The following is an 18,457-nucleotide window of genomic DNA, read 5'->3' on the forward strand; positions in this document are numbered from 1 at the left end:
ATGCTTAATGCTTAGGTACATCATACAGAATCCGATGCAAAGGGCCTAGTATCCCAATAGCATGCATCCCGACAGAAAGGGAATAAGGGTAATAGCAAGACCAATATCGGTCAACGCACCTCGCAACATCCTGCTCGTTCAAACTATGAGTATTTCTTGTGTACCAAGACCCGGAGCAAAGGCCAAGGGAAAGCGTTTCAGCTGGGTCTCACAATTTAGCCGACAGGGCTCCACGGCATCGGGACGAGAATCCGACTTTGCATGGTCTGGATCAAGGGAACGGTCTTGTGAACCGTCTCGGCCCAGCCTTCGATGCCCCACGACTGCTCACGGCAGATCTTGCGCTCCTCCAAGTTGGCAAACTGCCACAGGTGGTGTACTGTGTTTAATTCGCCGATTTGTACAAACCATGCGCCTACACCTTCCATCACCTCACGACGAGCTGTAAGGCCACGACGCCAGTGTGTCTCCCACTCTAGGAGATTACCCGGATGCAGTGTGTACGATCGAAGCTCAAACAGTCCACCGAGACGACGAGGCGGGGTTGTGGGCCAGAACGAGAACTCCTGCATCAACGAAGTCCGTTTGCTCTTAATCAGGCTTTTGAGTTTGCGATCGAAATCACGGAACTCCGGGTGTTCCGAGATGGAGTGAAGAGATTCATGGTATCCTTCATACCGTTGGTATTCCCAGATATGGACTATTCAAGCAAGGACAAGGGTCAGCCCACAGAAAATGGGAAGGCCATTTGATCAGGGTTTACCAAAGGTATCATTGTCACCCACTTGCGTCCGCCAGCTGCCCACCAAGTTGACACGGTTCTCCTCGGCACCTGCCATACGGGGGTACCACTGGCCCACCAGTTCCACGTATTCATCAACCTTGTCGGGCTTAACGTCGTGCATCACGATCGAATGGACGTATTTGCCGCGTGCTAGAACCTGTGAGAAGGAGCGCTCCATATCCTTGTCGAAATGTTGGCCTTCCTTGGTGCCGTAGATGAGCGAGGACAGAGGGCCACGTTTGGCCGCAGCTTCTTGATGCTGGTCATCCCCTAGATAGCGGTGCATTGAGAGTGAGCCCAGTCCTTTCTGGTCAAGCGTCGAGGCAGCATCGAAAGTAGGGTTGATACGATCATGTTTGCTCGCATTGCTCACTTGTGGAGCAGTGGGAGCGTACTCACGGGAAGGGGAAGTTGAAGAAGCAGAAGCGTTGACAGACTGACTCTCTTGCTGTTCTCTTCTCAGCCGAGCCTGTTCCAAGTTCTCACGGAACTCTTTCTGTCGTCTGAGGTATTCCTCGGTCGACTGGGCAGTAATATCTCGAATGGAGGGAGAACGATAGGCCACAGCTGACGAGCTGAATGGTCGCAAGAGTGAAGTCACCGATCGTCCTGAGCGAGCTGCGCGTGGACCTAACATGATGTGATGTGGAAAGACCAAGGGACAGAAAATACGCTTGGCAATGATGAATCCAAAGGTAACCACAAGCTGAGATGGGGAACGTGTAGAATCTAGGGAGTGTGAAGAAGAGGTGAAGATGGTAAGAAACAAAGTGAAGGAGGGGGATAAGAGAGTGGATAGGTAAGTTCAGGGTTCAGGCTGGAATTGCAGGGGAGAGGGAGAGTTGAAGAAGGGGGCGATGATCGGGGGATGAGTGTACCGATCGGATCGGAGAGTATCAGAATGTGTATGTTGTACGGAGTACCAGTGATGGAAGTTAGGTACAAGACTGCAGATCAGTCTATATCTGTCCTGGCCAGTCTCTATGAATTGATTCCAACATGAAATACTCCAAATAACATGTCAGTAGATGCACATATGTTGACTAGCTCTTAGGTGCGGGGAAGGAGCTCCCCCGAGCTCTTGATATGGAGTAATCGTGACGGGCTGTGCTGGTACCACTTGCCCAAGTTTACAGCCAATCTCACACTAAAATGTGGGTAATTATGACATCTTCTTAGATGTACTTGATACCCTTGGACTTCTGCAGCCAGTGGGATACTTAGGTAGCGCATATCGCCACTTATTATGAGACTAGTACTATATAGCTGCGGAGTGCGGAGCAGAGACACAGCTGTTGGCTTGTACTCGACAGATAAAATCCCATGCTACAATAATACAACATCCGACACATCTGCCGCCATGACGGTGTCTGAGCTGTCTCCACTCTTTCACGCATCACCTCGAGTCTGTTTGTGCTGAGGTTCTTGTCTGGAGTGTTCTATCATATGTCCACCGAAAATGAGACTAAATTAGCAAACTGCCGTATATCGGAGCATAGCTTGTAAGTAGGCTACCAAGTTGGAAATCCACAAGAAACATGAAGTGATGACGTTGTCGGATAAATCGTGGGCACGCCCTTTGGGTAACGGGACACCGCCCCCGGGCAGATCTCGACCCGCTCCTCCAGAGGTCTCAACTTCATTACTATTTTGGTTCTCAAATCACAAGAACATGGCCGAATCAGTCAATCCCCCGCTGTCTTACGAGGCATCGGCGACCACCACTCATCCCCATGTCGCTACCTCATTGCCATCCGAGGTCGTTTCGTGTCTGAAGAACTCCCGCTTCGTAAGTACAGGGCCATTGCACAGATACCTAGCCCACCAAACTGACCTTCTATCGCCCTAATCAAGCTGCACTTGGCAACATGCGATGATAAAACACCCCACATCTCACTTATGTCCTACACCTATCTCCCCTCGACACCATTTGACCCGCGCCCCACCATCATCATGACCACGAACCCCGCATCGCGGAAAACAAACCACCTGTTGTCCAACCCGCGGGTCTCACTGCTGGTCCACGACTGGGTGTCGCATCGCCCACCTACCCGGGCTCCAGTGCAGGGTGAGCGTGATGGCTCCCCACCACCCGCTGCTACCCGCTCGTCTCTGGCCAGCCTGCTGCTTAACCTGAACACCAGCGCGCTCTCCAGCATCTCAACTACCATAACGGGCGAGGCACAGTTCTTAGAGCCCGGCTCCGAAGAGGAGTCATGGTGCAAGGCTCGTCATTTGGAGAATAACACTTTCGAGGAAGAGGAGATCAATCTCTTCGGCCAGCAGCAGCAGCAACAGGATCCTAACGCCAGACGGCCTAGCGTTTCCATTGATACCGATGTGCGGGTTGTTACTGTAAGAGTCACCGAGGGTCGTATTGCAGATTGGAAGGGTGGTGTGCGCGACTGGGTCCTGCTTCCTGCTGAGCAGCAGGGCTCTGGGCTGGTCAATGGTGTAGCCTCTTCATAGTATCGGGTTGCTATGCTCCAGTTTCAATTTTCAATGCAAGTAATCAGTGTATAGGAATGAATCTAGGTTTCCCATCGTCTTGGGTGCATCCTCTATCAACTCAGATGGTATCATTTGGCTCTTTAATTGATAGAACAATGCATCAATGGTCATTCTCTTCGGGCTGATTTATCTAAAATTGTCAACTTTCCAAATGGCTTGGGCACACATTGTTGACTGGGATTAACAGAAAAATCAACACAGATATAGACAGCCCAAGAGAGATTGCAGAGGGCCACCACTTATCAAACCTTATCGAAGCAAGCTTGCAGCTTCTCCGCAACCACCGACCTCTTAACTCCGTGAAAAAAAACACAGTCCCCCCCCCCCAGCAACCTTAAAGTGCGCCGAGAGATTCAATTCCTACAAACCAAGACCTCAACCATATCTCACCATCAAAACCCTACCCAAAATGAGACTCGCGCACCTCCACCTCCCCCACACAACGCCCTTCGGCCGCGTTTCGCACCTCCAACAAACCCTCACAACTCGCCTCCTCGCGCACAAAAAGCTCGCCTCCCCAGGCTCAATTTTCTCACAAGATCCGAGCAACCAAAGCACCACACTAGCAAAAGCTCTACCCCCACCACCAGACCCAACAATCATCACTTTCACCCCAAACCCTGTCTACACCACCGGCCGTCGCGACCTCCCACCTTCAAACACAAGCCCACCCTCCACAACCAACCCCACCCTCTTCTCTCTACCACCAGCCCTCGAGCCAATTCGCTCCCTCTTCACACTGGACGGTCACCAACCCGCAAAGGCAGAGTACCACCCAACTCTTCGCGGCGGACAGACAACTTATCACGGGCCGGGCCAGATGGTCGCGTATACGATCCTGGATCTCAAGCGACTTGGTCTAACGCCCCGGTGCCACATCCGTGTTTTGGAGAATAGCGTCATCGACCTACTGAAGAGCTACGGAGTTGAAGGGTTTACAACGGAAGATCCGGGGGTGTGGGTGCAGCCCGTTGCAGGATCAGGATCCTTGCAACCGAGGAAAATCACGGCAGTGGGGGTTCATCTGCGACGCAATATCAGCAGTTTTGGAATCGGCCTTAATGTTACGGATGAGCCGATGTGGTTCTTTAAGCAGATCGTGGCTTGTGGGCTGGAGGGCAAAGAGGCAACTAGTCTGCAGGGTGTGGGTGTTCCGGGATTAGAGGTTGGGGATGTTGCAGCTGCGTTTGTTGAGAAGTTTGTTAATCGGGTCAACGCGGATTTCGCCTGTGGGGAGAATTCGCGGGGGGAGAAGATTGACGAGGTTTATCGGGTCCGGGAGGAAGATTTGCTAACTGATGTCCAGCATTGAGCTTCTGCTTGCGGATGCTCTGCTTGGGTGATGTGGAGATCGTGTCACTAGTGTCATATTTCTGTTGATTGGTCGTTTCATGCTGTTTGATAGCTCAGCTGTCAAGCTTGTAAAAAAGATCTGTATGATGATGTACGTACCTCGGCTGGTATAGTATAGAGAGAGAGCTGTGCTTGGTGGCTGGACTGTGTGGTCTGAATCACGATGGATATGCGACGTAAGAAGCCCAACAAAGAAGTGCATTTTGTACGTAGCCGTATTCATAACGTAGTCACAATGCGAATTAGGCCACACAAGGCGAGCGAAAACAAAAGATGTGGAGAAACATCAAGCACAGAGGTCCTTGAAAGTTGTTGGCAACATGGTTGAGACAGTACTGCCGGCAGAAAAGTAACCCGGCAATTAAGTACCTTTGCTGCAGAATTTGGTACCCAGGTACCTTACCCGATGTACCTCTAAACTGTGAGTGAAAGGCGGTGAACAAATGATCGAAAACTTTGGATCTAAAAAGGAAATATTAGAGAAACAATGCGTTAAATGCCACGCAAAATCCAATGAAGATTATAATTTAATGTCACAATTAGGAGTCAAACAACCAACCTCGCTGAAAAGCTCAGAATAGAGAGATCTGGAGCTATGCAATTATGCAATCAACATGGACCAACTTTATGCGGTCTGAATGGAGCAGACATTGTCTGCCCTGGAGAAGAAGGAAAAGAAGGCGAAAGCAAGCTCAAAACACCGACTTCGTGGGGGAATCAACATATCCATCGAGATAATCGTAGGGGGGAAACAAAAAGAGATAGAGGGCGAAGAAAGGAGGACGGAGACCTTCCAAAGATGAATATCTAAGTAATCGAAGGTCGATATGACAGACATTGAGGGATACCATGCATGTCAGCAATGGACCGCAAGACATCACCTCACAAAATGATGCATTTCGAACCGGAGGACGAGCCCCCACCCGCGTTAACCTCGAGGGCAACCTTCGCAGCCTCGTAGAAGCTTTCTCTGATGCCACGATTTTGGACTGCGGAGCATTCTGAAATGGTAAATGAGCCGTGCGATCAGGTATAGATGAATCGAGGAGCACTCACCCAGGTACTTCACGGCGCCAATCTCCTTTGCCTTGGCTAGGCCTTGATCGAAGCTGATGGAGTTGGGGTTGTCGTTCATCTCTTCGTCCTTGCGCAGATCGCATTTGAGTGCTGTCAGAACCACACGCACGCCCGGACAATTCTCATTAATCTCGGTGATCCATTTCGACGACACGTTCTCGAAAGAGTCAGGGCTGTCGACCTATTTATCAGATTTGTTAGCTTAAATGGTGCAGGATGTGCGAGAGACTGTTTTGCTTACACTGAAGCAGAGCATCAACACATGTGTGTCCTCGTAGGACAACGCGCGCAGTCGGTCGAACTCCTCTTGGCCGGCGGTATCCCATAGCGAGAGCTCCACATGTATTTTGTCGACGAAGATATCTACGGCGGGTGTGAGTTTCAAAATTCGTGGTCAGGGGACATAGTGGCGTAATTGTGTACCATGCACGTAGTTCTCTGAATTCCTCCGAGTTAGCGATGCAGAATTTATTCCAACTTCGGCGCACATACCAAAAACTGTAGGTTCACTGAACACACACAATAACCAGAGTCAGCAACCTTGATTTGAAAGTATGCTCCAAAAAAGGTCAAATTCCTTACTAGACCGTCGGAAAGAATCTAGTCCAAGTCCGTTAGCTATGCTGTCATCATCGGAGATGGGTGAGGGGGAGATTGCGCACCCACGAGTGAACACATTCAGCGCAGATGTCTTGCCGCAGGCTCCATCACCTCTAGAAAAATGTCAGGCCAATCGCCAATGATCAGCGGAGAGATTCCGATCAAAACTAACAGCAGCACCATCTTGCGCTGAACCACCTTCTGTCGGCCGCACAGCTGCATTGCGCAAAGTGATTCAGGAGACTCGGAAGGAGAAGATAGGGTAGCAATGGAACAGTATGTCCAAATGTTATGTGATTATTCGTGAAGTGGTACTCATATAAGAGTTGGGAACAATTTTGTGACAGTAGAAGATTGAGGTTGTTGTCGGGGGAAGATTCCAGGAATGGCTGAATCGATGTCATCGCGTACTGAAGGGCTGGAGGGATCGGCGAATAGCGTCAGCCCCCTTCTGGTCCACCTGAAAGGTTTTTTAACTTTGGATCATTTGGCGGTTAAATTAATTCCATTTTAGAGCTGTCTCATGTCGGTTTGTTGGGCATGTTCCTAGATGCTAGGTCCTATACTCCACCGGCATTTCCGTAACAAACTGGACATGAAGATGATAGATCCGCTTGCTCTTTTTCATACAAGTCTACTTGAACTTACTTTCTACTACACACTAAAGCTCGTACTTGGCTTTAGAATAGTCAACATACCAAGCCCCTGCCAAGTAACAAAGTCTACGGGGTTGCAACTATTTTGGGTGGAACTCTTTAATTTCCTTTTTTTTGTGCTGGTAGCCTAAGTTATCAACTTAATGTCGCATACTTGGAAGAATTCAATTAATGCATGTATGTCCTAGGCACTAGCACGGTCCTCTATAACAGGATTGTCTTCACATAGGGCGGTATTTTGATAAGAGTAGAACAATAAATGATAACAACCTTTCAACCCCAGCATTGAATAAGCGGAGGCCTATTGAACAATCTTTGTCCAAACAAACTGCATTGATGTTGTTTGTATATAAACTGATAACAATGTGCAATGTACGGAGTAGTTATATTGTAGTTCAATGTCAGTGCTCTCGTCACGATAATTAAAGGCGGAAGCTCACAGCTGTTATCTGACCCAGCTTCTCCAACACTCCAACCCCACCACTTTGCGACCCTCTCTATCCTGACCACCCTTCTTCTGTTCTTTTTTTTCTCGAAATATCACACGCCTAAGATGTCAGACGATGATGACTTTATGCAGGACTCTGGGGACGAAGAGTATTAATCCCTTGTCCACTGCGCCTTCCAGACCGAGCTGACCGTTGAAATTACAGTTACGATTTTGAATATGAGGATGCAGACGACGACGATTCTGGTGACATAGGAATCGAGAACAAATACTACAATGCCAAGCAGATCAAGGTTGATAATCCAGAAGAGGCAGTCGATGAGTTCCTAGGCATAGCGCCCATGGAACAAGACAAAAGCGACTGGTAATTTGTTGACCCCTAGGCTGGTCGCAACGACGGGCGCTAACTCTGAAAACATAGGGGATTCAAAGGCCTCAAGCAGGCCATCAAGCTGGAATTTAAGCTTGGGCGGTATGGCGATGTGAGCTCATGTCCTAAGCCTGATCTAGCTGTCCACTGACTCCCATCTCTTCATTAGACTGTCGCACACTACCGGGAACTCCTCACATACGTCAAATCCGCTGTTACACGAAATTATTCCGAGAAGTCGATCAACAACATGCTCGATTTTATCGAGAAAGGGTCTGATAATGCAGAGGCGTACCAATGCATGGAGGAATTTTACTCTCTGACCCTTGAATCATTTCAAAATACAAACAATGAGCGCCTTTGGCTGAAGACAAACATTAAACTGGCTCGCCTATGGCTAGAGCGCAAGCAATATGGCCAGCTGGGTAAAAAGATGCGGGAATTGCACCGGGCATGCCAACGAGAGGACGGATCGGACGACACCAGCAAAGGAACATATCTACTCGAGCTATACGCCCTTGAGATCCAAATGTCTGCCGAAACGAAGAATAACAAACGACTGAAGGCCTTGTACCAGCGCGCCCTCCGAGTACGGTCGGCTGTGCCCCATCCCAAGATCATGGGCATCATCCGTGAATGTGGAGGCAAGATGCACATGAGCGAAGAGAACTGGAAGGAGGCACAAAGCGATTTCTTCGAGTCGTTTCGAAATTACGACGAGGCAGGTTCCATGCAACGAATCCAAGTGCTCAAATACCTTGTCTTAACGACCATGCTTATGAAGTCCGACATCAACCCCTTTGATTCTCAAGAAACCAAGCCATACAAGAATGATCCCCGTATTTCTGCGATGACCGACCTGGTGGACGCCTTCCAGCGGGACGACATTCATGCATACGAGGACGTGCTGAGCAAACATCCGGACGTCTTGGCTGATCCTTTCATTGCGGAGAACATCGACGAGGTTAGCCGCAACATGCGTACCAAGGCCGTTCTTAAATTGATTGCGCCGTACACCCGGTTTTCGCTGCAATTCATCTCCAAAAATATCAAGGTCTCTGTCCCCGAGGTGCTGGACATTCTCAGTTTCCTCATCCTGGACAAAAAGCTGAACGCCAAGATTGACCAGGATAGTGGGACAGTGGTAGTGGAGAGTGCGAGTGACGTGGAGCGGCTGCGAGCTGTGGGAGAGTGGAGCTCCGCGCTGCGTAACCTCTGGCAAACAACGTTGAACGGTGAGGGGCTGCGGGCAAACGAACCGTCTCAGGGTTCCATTTTCCAATCGAGTCTTGGAGACGAGGGTATGCGATCTACGGGCCCCCGTGCACGCAAGGATGGCCGAGGCAAAATGCCAGCCAAATGGTTGTTCTAGACCGTCCTTTTGAAGCGGTTGGAAAACTTAAGCGCCCTCCCCTCCACATGTGCAGGTGCGAGCCGCGTGGGAAACCATCCAAAAAACAAGAAGAGCTCACACCGTTTCTTTGTTGGGTTGGGCTTAGCGAAGATGACCAAATCAGACCCGCTAATTAGAGTTGGTTTGACAGCGCTAAAATCACGATAAGATGAACTGTTTATGTTTCCAACATTATTTTATAGTGGATGTACAACATAGTGGATGTAGTGGAGGGTGAAGGATTCAATCATAGGATGTCTTGTAGAATACTACTGCCTGGTTCACGATCCTTCCGGGCGTCCTTGTAAGGTCCAAGGGAGTCTCGCGAAAGTTAGGAAGCTTAACCTCACGAACTGTATTATACCCAGCAGGCTAGATTGCAATTTGGGAATAGAAGGTCTGATATAAGAGAGAAATTAAAAAAAAAGCAACACTATGGGAAAGACCAAAGACAGGTGAACACATTTCCTCATCTCATATAGGATTGCATGATGGATGTGCATCAGGTACGGGGCCTTTCTGCCGAGGTCTTTCCGATTTCTTATTGCTCCGTACAACATACGGAGTACTCCGTACTCCGTAGAATCTTGTAGCCTCACTCGGGTCCGACGTTAGAATATCGAATCCCTTCCGCTACCGGCATTTGAGCCCTATTCAGCATACGCGCCTAGGTCGGTGGAAGTCACAATCACAACAAAGAAACCCAATCCGTGAGAAATTCTCGGCCTATCAAAGGAATAGCCGAGCACCAGGTCGGGTGATGGACAATTCTAGCACCAAGGCAAACCACTACATCATAACACTCATGTATGCACAATGGTTATTAAAAAAGAAACGGGAAAAAAAAAACCTAACCCGGTAATGCCACCATCGGCCAAAAATAACGACAAGAGCGAAGAAAAAGAAGGGGAAAAAAAAAGCAAAGCCCGTCGAGTGCACTAAATCGGGGGGCTGCACCAATCACAACGGGACCATCAAACGAAATATCCCAGACCTCAGCCCTGGAGATTTCCAAACCCCGCTTTTACCCTTTTACCCTTTACCCTGGCTATGTGTTGTTGTTGGCTTTTTTTTTTTTGGCTTTTTTCCCTCCTCTGTTATATGCCCAATTGGGAGAGTCCGTGGATAAAATGGAGCTCCGATCAGTCCGAGGTATCAATTGGAGCGTAGATATATAGGTGTGGGGTGATTCGAAGGGATTTGATAGTTAATCCGACGCATACACCTAGGCAATGGTGTAGTCAACATGCATACTTCGTATGGATCATCAAGAAGATAAAAAGGAACCTATGAAGCTTACGTATTCGATCCTATTAATCCCTCTTGTTTCGATTTTTTTACCCAAGTTGGTTGATAACTCGAAGGGTTTGTGGGGTATATAAGGGGATTAAACTCTTGTACAACTTCATGTACAACCTGTGTACAACCGTAAGGATGTACTTCATCTTCCGATAAAAAGAACGAGGAAAACAAAGGACGTTAACGCGAGATGTTTGTGTTGTTCGATCAGCATCTTCAGACATCTATGAATGGACGGAGGTAAACTGGGGCACGGTGCATCGTTACTTCATCCTTATGTGTGTGTGTGTTTTTTTTTCTCAAATTATATATATAAATTTTTTTTTTCTTTTTTCCAGTTTTCTATTTTGTCTTTTTCTTTTCTTCTTTCGTTTTGCTCTATAATTTTATGGTATTTTCCCTGTCCATTTGAGAGAAACAAGAAGGTTGAACTTCCCCTACTTTGGTTTTTGTCATCGTGTGCTCGACTCCTCTCTCCCCGCAAAAACTCCATTTCCCTCCCAAATCTCTCTTTCTCAGACTCCCACAACTCTATCAACTCTATCAACTCTATCATTTGGAGATCGTCCCTCTACAGATTCTCTCCTCTCTCAGGTTTGACCTGTCCCGATCGTACTCGGCAAACCCTGTATGTTTATCTCATCGGGGCCATAAATCACCTAGGTAGGTGGGTATCTCCGATCGCTCTTTTGTCATTGTGTGTCATACAACACTTTTGATTTCTCTTCTCTTGGTCCCTTTGGGGTCTTCCATTCAAAAAATTCTCCGGAATGCATATCCGCTCCATCACTGAAATCAGACTCTGTCATCCCTGTCGAACTCACAAACCTGTTGGTTCGTGCACCCCTCCATGAGAGGATCCCGAGGCCGCCTCCAACCGGCTTCTAGCCTTGGCCCCGTTTCTTCGCCTAACATCATTGCTGTTTTCTTTTCCACTATGTGATTGTGCTATTTCCCTTTGACGGCTTCTGGCCTGTTCGTCACAAACTTTCTTTTACACACCCAATCAGAGGGGGAGAGCTGCCTGTCCTAGAGGCTTGTAGGACACCCTACTTTTGCCCCATCCTACTTCCCTTGTATCCTCCCATTGGCCACGGAGGCTCATGGGCTTGATTTGATCTTACCATCAATGACTGCTTTGCATATTTCGCGTCTGGTTCGTCATGCTGAGACTCTGATAGTAAATTCCGATCCGAGGTCTGTGCTGGAACACGTTACAGTGTTGTACAAGCCAAAAATTGTTGAGCCGTATTTCGCCCAATTCCACGGAAATGTCCATTCGAGCTGTATGTCAACTAATTTTCCAGTTATATTTGTTCTTCCCCCTCTAGGGGCGGTCAAGTTATTGTCTAACGTCTCCAGAAAACATTGGCACAATAACCACTGCGCACGGCGTGGAATTTTCGTGGAATTTTCGTGGAATCTTCGACATCCTTCGAATAAGCTCAACTTCAACCGTATGCAATGTCCTTGTCAAAATCTACTTGGAATCATTTCGGTATTCATCAGCCGTCCCCGGAAAAGCAGAATTCCGTCGATTCTTACCGGGGCGCCCTTCCCTCGTCTTTTCTTTCTCCTGTAGCACATTCATTATCGGCTGCTTTCTCCCACCCAGTCTCTTCCAACTCCGCCAACATGAACGCTCTCTCGGCTGACGAGATGGAGCGCTTCCAGAAGCTTTCCAACAACTACCAACCGGAGGTCCAGGTATTTGGTTTCGATTATCCCGGTCCGCAGCAATGGCTGACACCATGCCGACAGGGTCCCCTTGTCTCAACCAAACAGTCTAGCCACAGTATCGCGTTGGATTACTCGAATGCGGATCCTACTCTAGCGAGGAAGACAAATGTAAGCTTCGATGGCTTGGGCCTCTTGTGTTACCACAATGTGTCCCGCATCTAACCTTGCTGCTTCCAGGCTCTTGCTATCACCCATCCCGAATGCCGTATTATGAAGGGCGATGGGAATTGTGGTTGGAGAGGTACGCTTATGTGCAACTGGTAGGACGTGTAATTCTCCTGCTAACCCTATACAGCTGTGGCATTTGGTTATTTTGAGACCCTCTTCACCCTCCGAGACACGCTCCGTATCGAGACCGAGATTCGGAGAATGAAGTCTCTGACTACGCTTTTGGAACGGGTCGGCCTGTCGGATTCCATCTACGAGATCTTTGTCGATGCCACAGAACACGTCCTCAGGCGAACCCATGCTGCTATCCGTAATGGCGCTCAAGACGAGTCTTTCCTTGTCGAAGCTTTTAACGAGGGCTACTGCTCTGATGCGATCATTACCCACTTCCGAGTAAGTGCTTCTTGTGGAATAACGCTTGCCTTTGTATTTCCGTACCGCCAGCACGTAAACTGATTCTTTCGCCTTGCAGATTTTGACTAGCGCGTGGATGAAGCTTAACGCGAACCGATACCAGGCTTTTCTTCCTATGCCACTGAACCAGTACTGCAGCTCGCGGATAGACCCGGTGAAGACCGAGATTGACGAAGTTGGACTTCAGGCACTGATCGACGGTGTAATCGAAGGCTCTGGCTTTGGTGTTCAAATTCTCTACCTCGACCGAAGTGAAGGCGACGTCGTGACACCTCACCAACTGTCCTCTAACAGTCCCAATGGTGCAACAATCCGCCTCCTATACCGACCGTGAGTTGCTTTAGCAGTCAAAATTGCATTGGATCAAGCTTAACATTCCAACACAGGGGCCATTACGATCTCCTTTATCCAGTCGAAACTTTGAACATGGCACCCATCGTCAACCTTCAATACGGAATGACGTCCGACTACTCACCCTGGGACCAAGCTGCTCTCGGATTTGACGTCAATTCAAGCTTGATGGCCATTCCTAATTTGATGCAAGACACATCATATGGGATGGGCGTTCCCATGTCTTCAATGTCTTCTGTCTCGCCAACTCCCGCCAGTCCATTCCGCATGTCCTCACAACAAGACATGTACCAATCGCCTATGCCAACCCATGCGCCCATTCCGTCAATTCCCATCTCTGCTCCTCCACAACTCTCGCTGCCATCCTCCGCCCCGCCACCGATGACTTCATTGCCTAATCGATTATCGGACGGCCCGCAGATTCGCCTGAATCCCTTGGTGATGAAACCGAATCTCAGTCGCTCGTTGCCAGTCACAACACCATTCAAAAAGTACTTTCTGTCAAGGTTATCCATTATACCATTGACATCGTTACTGACTTTTCTCTCCTAGTTCTCCGTATAACCAAGCTCATTTCCAGAATTCCGACTTTGAACCCATCCATTGGGAACCGCACGAACGACGATAAACAACTGGCGGGCTGTCAGGCATGACAAGAGCCATGGATTTCGTTCCCTTTATCGTTTCTTCTTAATGATCATCCTGGGTTAATTGGCTCGACTCGTACCATGGTTTGTCAGGCGGACTAGGCTAGCACATCTCACTTTCAACCTCTTCTTGATGAAGCTCACCCCTTTGGCCTCCGGGTCTAGGGGTAGACCTGGTTCACATTTACTCTCTCTCTCTCTCTCTCTCTCTCTCTCTCTCTCTCTCTCTCTCTCTTGGTTGGTTTCTCTTCCTCTTCTTCTCTTCTCGATGATTGTCCTCTTTAGCGTGGTGCAGCGCGTTGCATGGTACGAGCGTTCTCGCCCAGATTGTTTCTTTTCCATCGTTTTCAATCCTCGGGGTCTTTATTCTTCTCTGATATATTCTCTTCTACACTATATTTTTTTAGGCTCTTGAACTGCAAGAAATGCACAACTATTGAACCGTACTTGTGTCTTCTTCTTTTTCGACCCTTCTCTTACGAATCGCAAGGTCACAGAAAGTAATCACCTCATCTCGTTCCTAAGCTATCTAAGCAATTGAGAAAGATCTCAGTTTTAACCTGGTTAGTTTAGAGGACTTTCACTGTGTCTTATAGCTCCTACCGCTCCTAGATTTTTTCCTTCGGTTTCTAGCACTCGCGAGTCTGTTGTAAGCTTGTGGAATCGTTCAGCAGTATTTCGTCCGAGCCCCGCCAAAAGCTCTGATCCAACCACTCTTTTCATCCTAAAGCTTCCCCTATCTGTGCTTCGTACCTTTAATCCAATGCGTTCTTTTACTTGAAAGAACTCGCAGGTAAGAAAGTCAACTTCCATCGGTAATGCACCAAATTTCTTGTCGAAGAAAATATCTCAGCTCTGGGTCACGTTCTGAACCAGCGGTTTCATGGTTGAGAAGGGCCCTATATAGCAATTTGCCATGTTACCTTCTCTTTCTTCAGGATCAATCATTCCTGGTTCGCGGGTGGCTCCAACTCGTTCAGAGCAAGCATCATTTTAGTGCCCACTCAAGTGCGGCGGCAGAACGACACCAACTGTGGTGTCAAGTGCCAGTACCTCCCCCACATTCCGGGCTTTTTAGAGTGGCCCCATAGGCGTGAAGGACTGGGAGGATGGTTTTGATTTCAGGTGATAACACTAACACTGAGGGTTTTGTTAGCCTTTCGCGTGCATGGCGGATCAATGAGGTGGGTGAATCCACTGTTGAATTTCTAGCTTTGAATTCGCAAAGAAGGTCCTAGAGCTTTCCTGCTTCTATGTTGTACTGTACGGAGTACAATCCGGAGAGAACTAGAGGTGTCCAAGTGGGAATCATTGGCTCGGACTTCACCTTCTGAAATACGGTCTTCCGTATGGTATCCTTGCCCGTAGATGGGGGGTCTTTGCTCAGCCCGGTGGGGGTCAATATTGCGGGAAAGCGATGTAGTGAGAGTGCGGTATTTAACCCCATCTCATGTTGACACGAAAGACACATATGTTGTGCGGAGTACTCCGTAGAGTAGTTTCAATAACCAATGCACCCCACTTCTGGATGTACAGAAAGGACAACTTGTCTCGCACACTATCAACTGTTGGTTGCCAGCTCATTCACCGAGCCACTTATTAGTCATGGTAGCGGTTGAGATTGGCTTTAGGTTGTACAAAAGAGTGGTGATAGAGGCCTTCGGGAATCCTATGACCAACGCACTCCAATGCCACGCTGGCCTTCGCTGTCCGTACCACGCACACTTATGTTGTACCTACTGGTCCATCTCAGAGACTTACAATGGCAACAACTACTACTACTCCGTACAAGGGCACTGGACAATATCGGACCATACCAGGTCTGAGTGGGGAAGGCTCAAAGGCCAAAATTGGAGCATCCAGACGATATCATCGTGTAATTTCACAACGGTGAGCGATCAATGGATTCCACTACGAAAAGTCGGAGCCGATAGAAACTGGAGGCTGCGATCTGCGGCTCTGACTTGCACTAAGTCTTGGGGAAATGAGCGCCAAAGGACAATTTATTGGCGCATTCTATCTCACCGTGCCCACCCCCCCGCCCACAGCATATATGAAGGTCAAGTTCATCTCGCCGGTGGGTCGTCTAGGTCTCTCTAGTATAATATGCATTTTGGATTGGCTGACCTGCATACTCCGTAGACATTTTCCTATCGGCAAAATTTTCGCTATCACTGTTCCTCACATGTCCCTCACCTTAAAGGAATGGCTGTCATCTGACACCAACGTTAATAGGTTGGCACAGTGTTGAAATTCTCGGGTTCCGGCCATGATTCCGATCAGAAGTACGGCCTTTCCGAAAAGGCGAATGTCGTTCTTGAGAACATGATTTGTGTAACGCATGCGGGTGAATGGGAATTCCCGGGCTCTACATGCCCCCGGCACACGGTCCCAGTATCCGTACACTCGACGGTATGAATCCTTTTCTTCCATGGCCTTCCGCTAGCGATCCCAGTACAGCCGGTACGGCCTCCGCCAGTGGCATGATTAGCCCCAGCTTCGGAAAGCTCTTTGAGGAGGCAATTGGCTTGCTTCCATGCATCGAGGCTGCCAATCTTCGTAATTTGTGGCAGGGAGTGTCTCCGAGCACCGGTTAATGAAGTGTGAAGTTTCTCCGAGATACGATTATGGTTGGGAGGACGAAACTCCGCTTTTTTTATTTCTCAAAAGACCGGCCTTGGACCGTGAATGTTATAGTGGCATATGAGATATTTGACATGCGCAAAGACGTATGTTGTACAAAAGTGATGATCGACCATCTTAGGGGGCTTTTGATCGGAAACAATATGCCAGCTCCGAGGGAAAAAGTACGCCTTTTTATTCAGATGGACTAATGGGTATTTCTGAAGAATAAATGAGAGGTTTTTGACAAGTACAGGAATTGTGGGAATTAACCGACTAGCTGCAGCACCAGTTCAAGCCCACCCGTCGGGCATTAATGTCCGGCATTCAGGCAAAGGTGGCCGTTTTTAAAACCTCGGAATCGGGGGGTCGACTTTATTATCTACCAAGTGGAGAGTCCTTGACAGCTCTCAGCATTGTTGTAGAGACTTGCTGTCAAGAGGATTTTCATCCCTGTCTCCTGCTCTTCGGACCTCGCCGCCTTTTTTCGGCACCGGTACACTGACAGTGGCGCATCCCGGCTCAACATTCTGGTGAAAGTGACCATGGCAACGCAGGTACATGGAAATCGTTCTATCGACGTTGTCGATTTCTTAATTTTTCGATATTTCGAAGCCTTGGACATGCTGGAGAATCTTGGTGTTTTGTCATTGTTCTCACTCCAATTCGGAGGAAAAGCTTGATAGGTTCCATCTGGAATCTTGCACTCAGCCTTTTGTTAAGGCCTCTTTTAGTAGACAGATTTTTCAAATGGCCAAGTACTAAATACTAAATTATTCATCACTGTTTCCAAAAAAAAAAAAATTAAGCATTTGATCGTCGATTTAAACGCATGGAGATTTCTCGGGATGACGTCGGTTGAACTTTGTGCACTAGAAGCCAGTGCTGCCATCACTTCCCCCTAAACAACCGAGCCACTGCATCCGGAAACGCCCGAAGAACCTGCCACAGCACATAGAACGTATCACCCGTCGCGGAACTAGCATACGCTGCCGGACGGGAAGGGATGTCTGCAGCGACAAGGATCGTATTCACCAAAGCAGCAGGGTAATGTTCACGCAGATATCCAGCGACCAGATCGTATCCGTTTGTAATTCCACCTATGAGCGAGTCTCAGCATGGCTGCATCCAGTTTGGATCAAACGCAACCCCAAAAGAAGAGGAAATTAAAAGAGCTTACCACTAGTCCATAAATTCCCATCCCTAGCAACCCTGACCGAATCATCCCACAGCTTTGCCTCAGGAAACTTCCGCCTCATCTCAGGAATCAACAACCGCGGTGCGGTTACTTTTCGACCACTTACAATCCCGGAGTACCCGATTACAAAAGCCCCCGTGCAGATACTCAAGATCGGCGTGCCGACTGCGAAATGCGCGCGCACGAAGTCGAGGTACTCTTCGGCTGGCGGCATTGCTTTGGGCGGTGGACCGGGGATTAGCACGAGATCTAGCTTTCCTGGAGAAACGGAAGAGTCTATGAGCGAATCTGTCAGTTGTATGGACATCTGTGAGGTCGTGTTGACAGTTGTGTTTGGTCCGTTGTGTGCGATGTAGTGGATCTCGCAGGCCCGACCCAGATTCACCAGGGGCTGCGGGAGTGAGCATTCTTGTAGGTATTCCGGGGTTGTCATGTAGAGGAGGTCGACGGCTGACAGGTCGAGGAGTTGGACGGTTCCCACGAGGAGGACGCCGATGCGGAGGGGCGAGGGCATGGTCGTGGGAGGCAACGTCAGGTTGAGATGTCGAACTTTGAGATCGGGAAGCTTGATGCCAGCAGAGCGAGAATTTTATCACTTTGTGGCGAGAAGGTCAGAGGCCAATTTACTGCACCTGATGTCTCTTGAGAAACCACAATCCAGCAGATGACATGCACTCTTTGGGCGCAACTGCTGCTCTTTGGCACTGGGCACGATAAAATAGCACGGGTCTTAGCAATCCACTGGCAAACCTGCGCATAATCGCGCAAGTTACGCGTTCATCGGCAGTGAAGATGGGTTTCACATGGGCAGCACAAAGTTGAAAAT

At 48.6% G+C, this 18,457-nt stretch overlaps 7 protein-coding genes across 7 annotated transcripts; 4 read left to right on the forward strand and 3 right to left on the reverse strand.

The window, feature by feature from the left end:
- Positions 1–45: 45 nt before the first annotated feature.
- Pdw03_5827 (NIPSNAP) lies at positions 46–1,421 on the reverse strand (the record flags this gene model as incomplete). Its single annotated transcript, XM_066101177.1, has 5 exons — positions 46–130; positions 213–255; positions 332–700; positions 764–1,054; positions 1,184–1,421. The coding sequence occupies 5 exons, from the start codon at positions 1,419–1,421 to the stop codon at positions 46–48; spliced, it is 1,026 nt and encodes a 341-aa protein (XP_065958117.1).
- Positions 1,422–2,456: 1,035 nt separating this feature from the next.
- Pdw03_5828 (FMN-binding split barrel-like protein) lies at positions 2,457–3,253 on the forward strand (the record flags this gene model as incomplete). Its single annotated transcript, XM_014682819.1, has 2 exons — positions 2,457–2,573; positions 2,639–3,253. The coding sequence occupies 2 exons, from the start codon at positions 2,457–2,459 to the stop codon at positions 3,251–3,253; spliced, it is 732 nt and encodes a 243-aa protein (XP_014538305.1).
- Positions 3,254–3,704: 451 nt separating this feature from the next.
- On the forward strand, positions 3,705–4,607 carry Pdw03_5829 (Octanoyltransferase; the record flags this gene model as incomplete). The annotated part of the gene is made up of 1 exon (XM_014682820.1): positions 3,705–4,607. One exon carries the CDS (start codon positions 3,705–3,707, stop codon positions 4,605–4,607), a length of 903 nt encoding a protein of 300 aa, XP_014538306.1.
- Positions 4,608–4,684: 77 nt separating this feature from the next.
- Pdw03_5830 (GTPase Rho2) lies at positions 4,685–6,547 on the reverse strand (the record flags this gene model as incomplete). Its single annotated transcript, XM_014682821.2, has 12 exons — positions 4,685–4,689; positions 4,748–4,801; positions 5,052–5,110; positions 5,208–5,241; positions 5,554–5,649; positions 5,705–5,906; positions 5,967–6,088; positions 6,149–6,163; positions 6,218–6,234; positions 6,308–6,325; positions 6,388–6,438; positions 6,498–6,547. 12 exons carry the CDS (start codon positions 6,545–6,547, stop codon positions 4,685–4,687), a joined length of 723 nt encoding a protein of 240 aa, XP_014538307.2.
- A 987-nt stretch (positions 6,548–7,534) lies between these two features.
- Positions 7,535–9,171, forward strand: Pdw03_5831 (COP9 signalosome subunit 2 (CsnB), putative; the record flags this gene model as incomplete). Its single annotated transcript, XM_014682822.1, has 4 exons — positions 7,535–7,578; positions 7,635–7,793; positions 7,851–7,911; positions 7,969–9,171. 4 exons carry the CDS (start codon positions 7,535–7,537, stop codon positions 9,169–9,171), a joined length of 1,467 nt encoding a protein of 488 aa, XP_014538308.1.
- Positions 9,172–12,126: 2,955 nt separating this feature from the next.
- Pdw03_5832 (Peptidase C65, otubain) lies at positions 12,127–13,792 on the forward strand (the record flags this gene model as incomplete). Its single annotated transcript, XM_014682823.1, has 7 exons — positions 12,127–12,198; positions 12,253–12,339; positions 12,409–12,472; positions 12,527–12,792; positions 12,872–13,143; positions 13,200–13,655; positions 13,717–13,792. The coding sequence occupies 7 exons, from the start codon at positions 12,127–12,129 to the stop codon at positions 13,790–13,792; spliced, it is 1,293 nt and encodes a 430-aa protein (XP_014538309.1).
- Positions 13,793–17,324: 3,532 nt separating this feature from the next.
- Positions 17,325–18,145, reverse strand: Pdw03_5833 (ThiJ/PfpI family protein; the record flags this gene model as incomplete). The annotated part of the gene is made up of 2 exons (XM_014682824.1): positions 17,325–17,533; positions 17,614–18,145. The coding sequence occupies 2 exons, from the start codon at positions 18,143–18,145 to the stop codon at positions 17,325–17,327; spliced, it is 741 nt and encodes a 246-aa protein (XP_014538310.1).
- Positions 18,146–18,457: the final 312 nt, after the last annotated feature.

This window comes from Penicillium digitatum, chromosome 6 (assembly GCF_016767815.1).
Source record: "Penicillium digitatum chromosome 6, complete sequence".
In the NCBI taxonomy this organism is placed as follows: Eukaryota; Fungi; Ascomycota; class Eurotiomycetes; order Eurotiales; family Aspergillaceae; genus Penicillium; species Penicillium digitatum.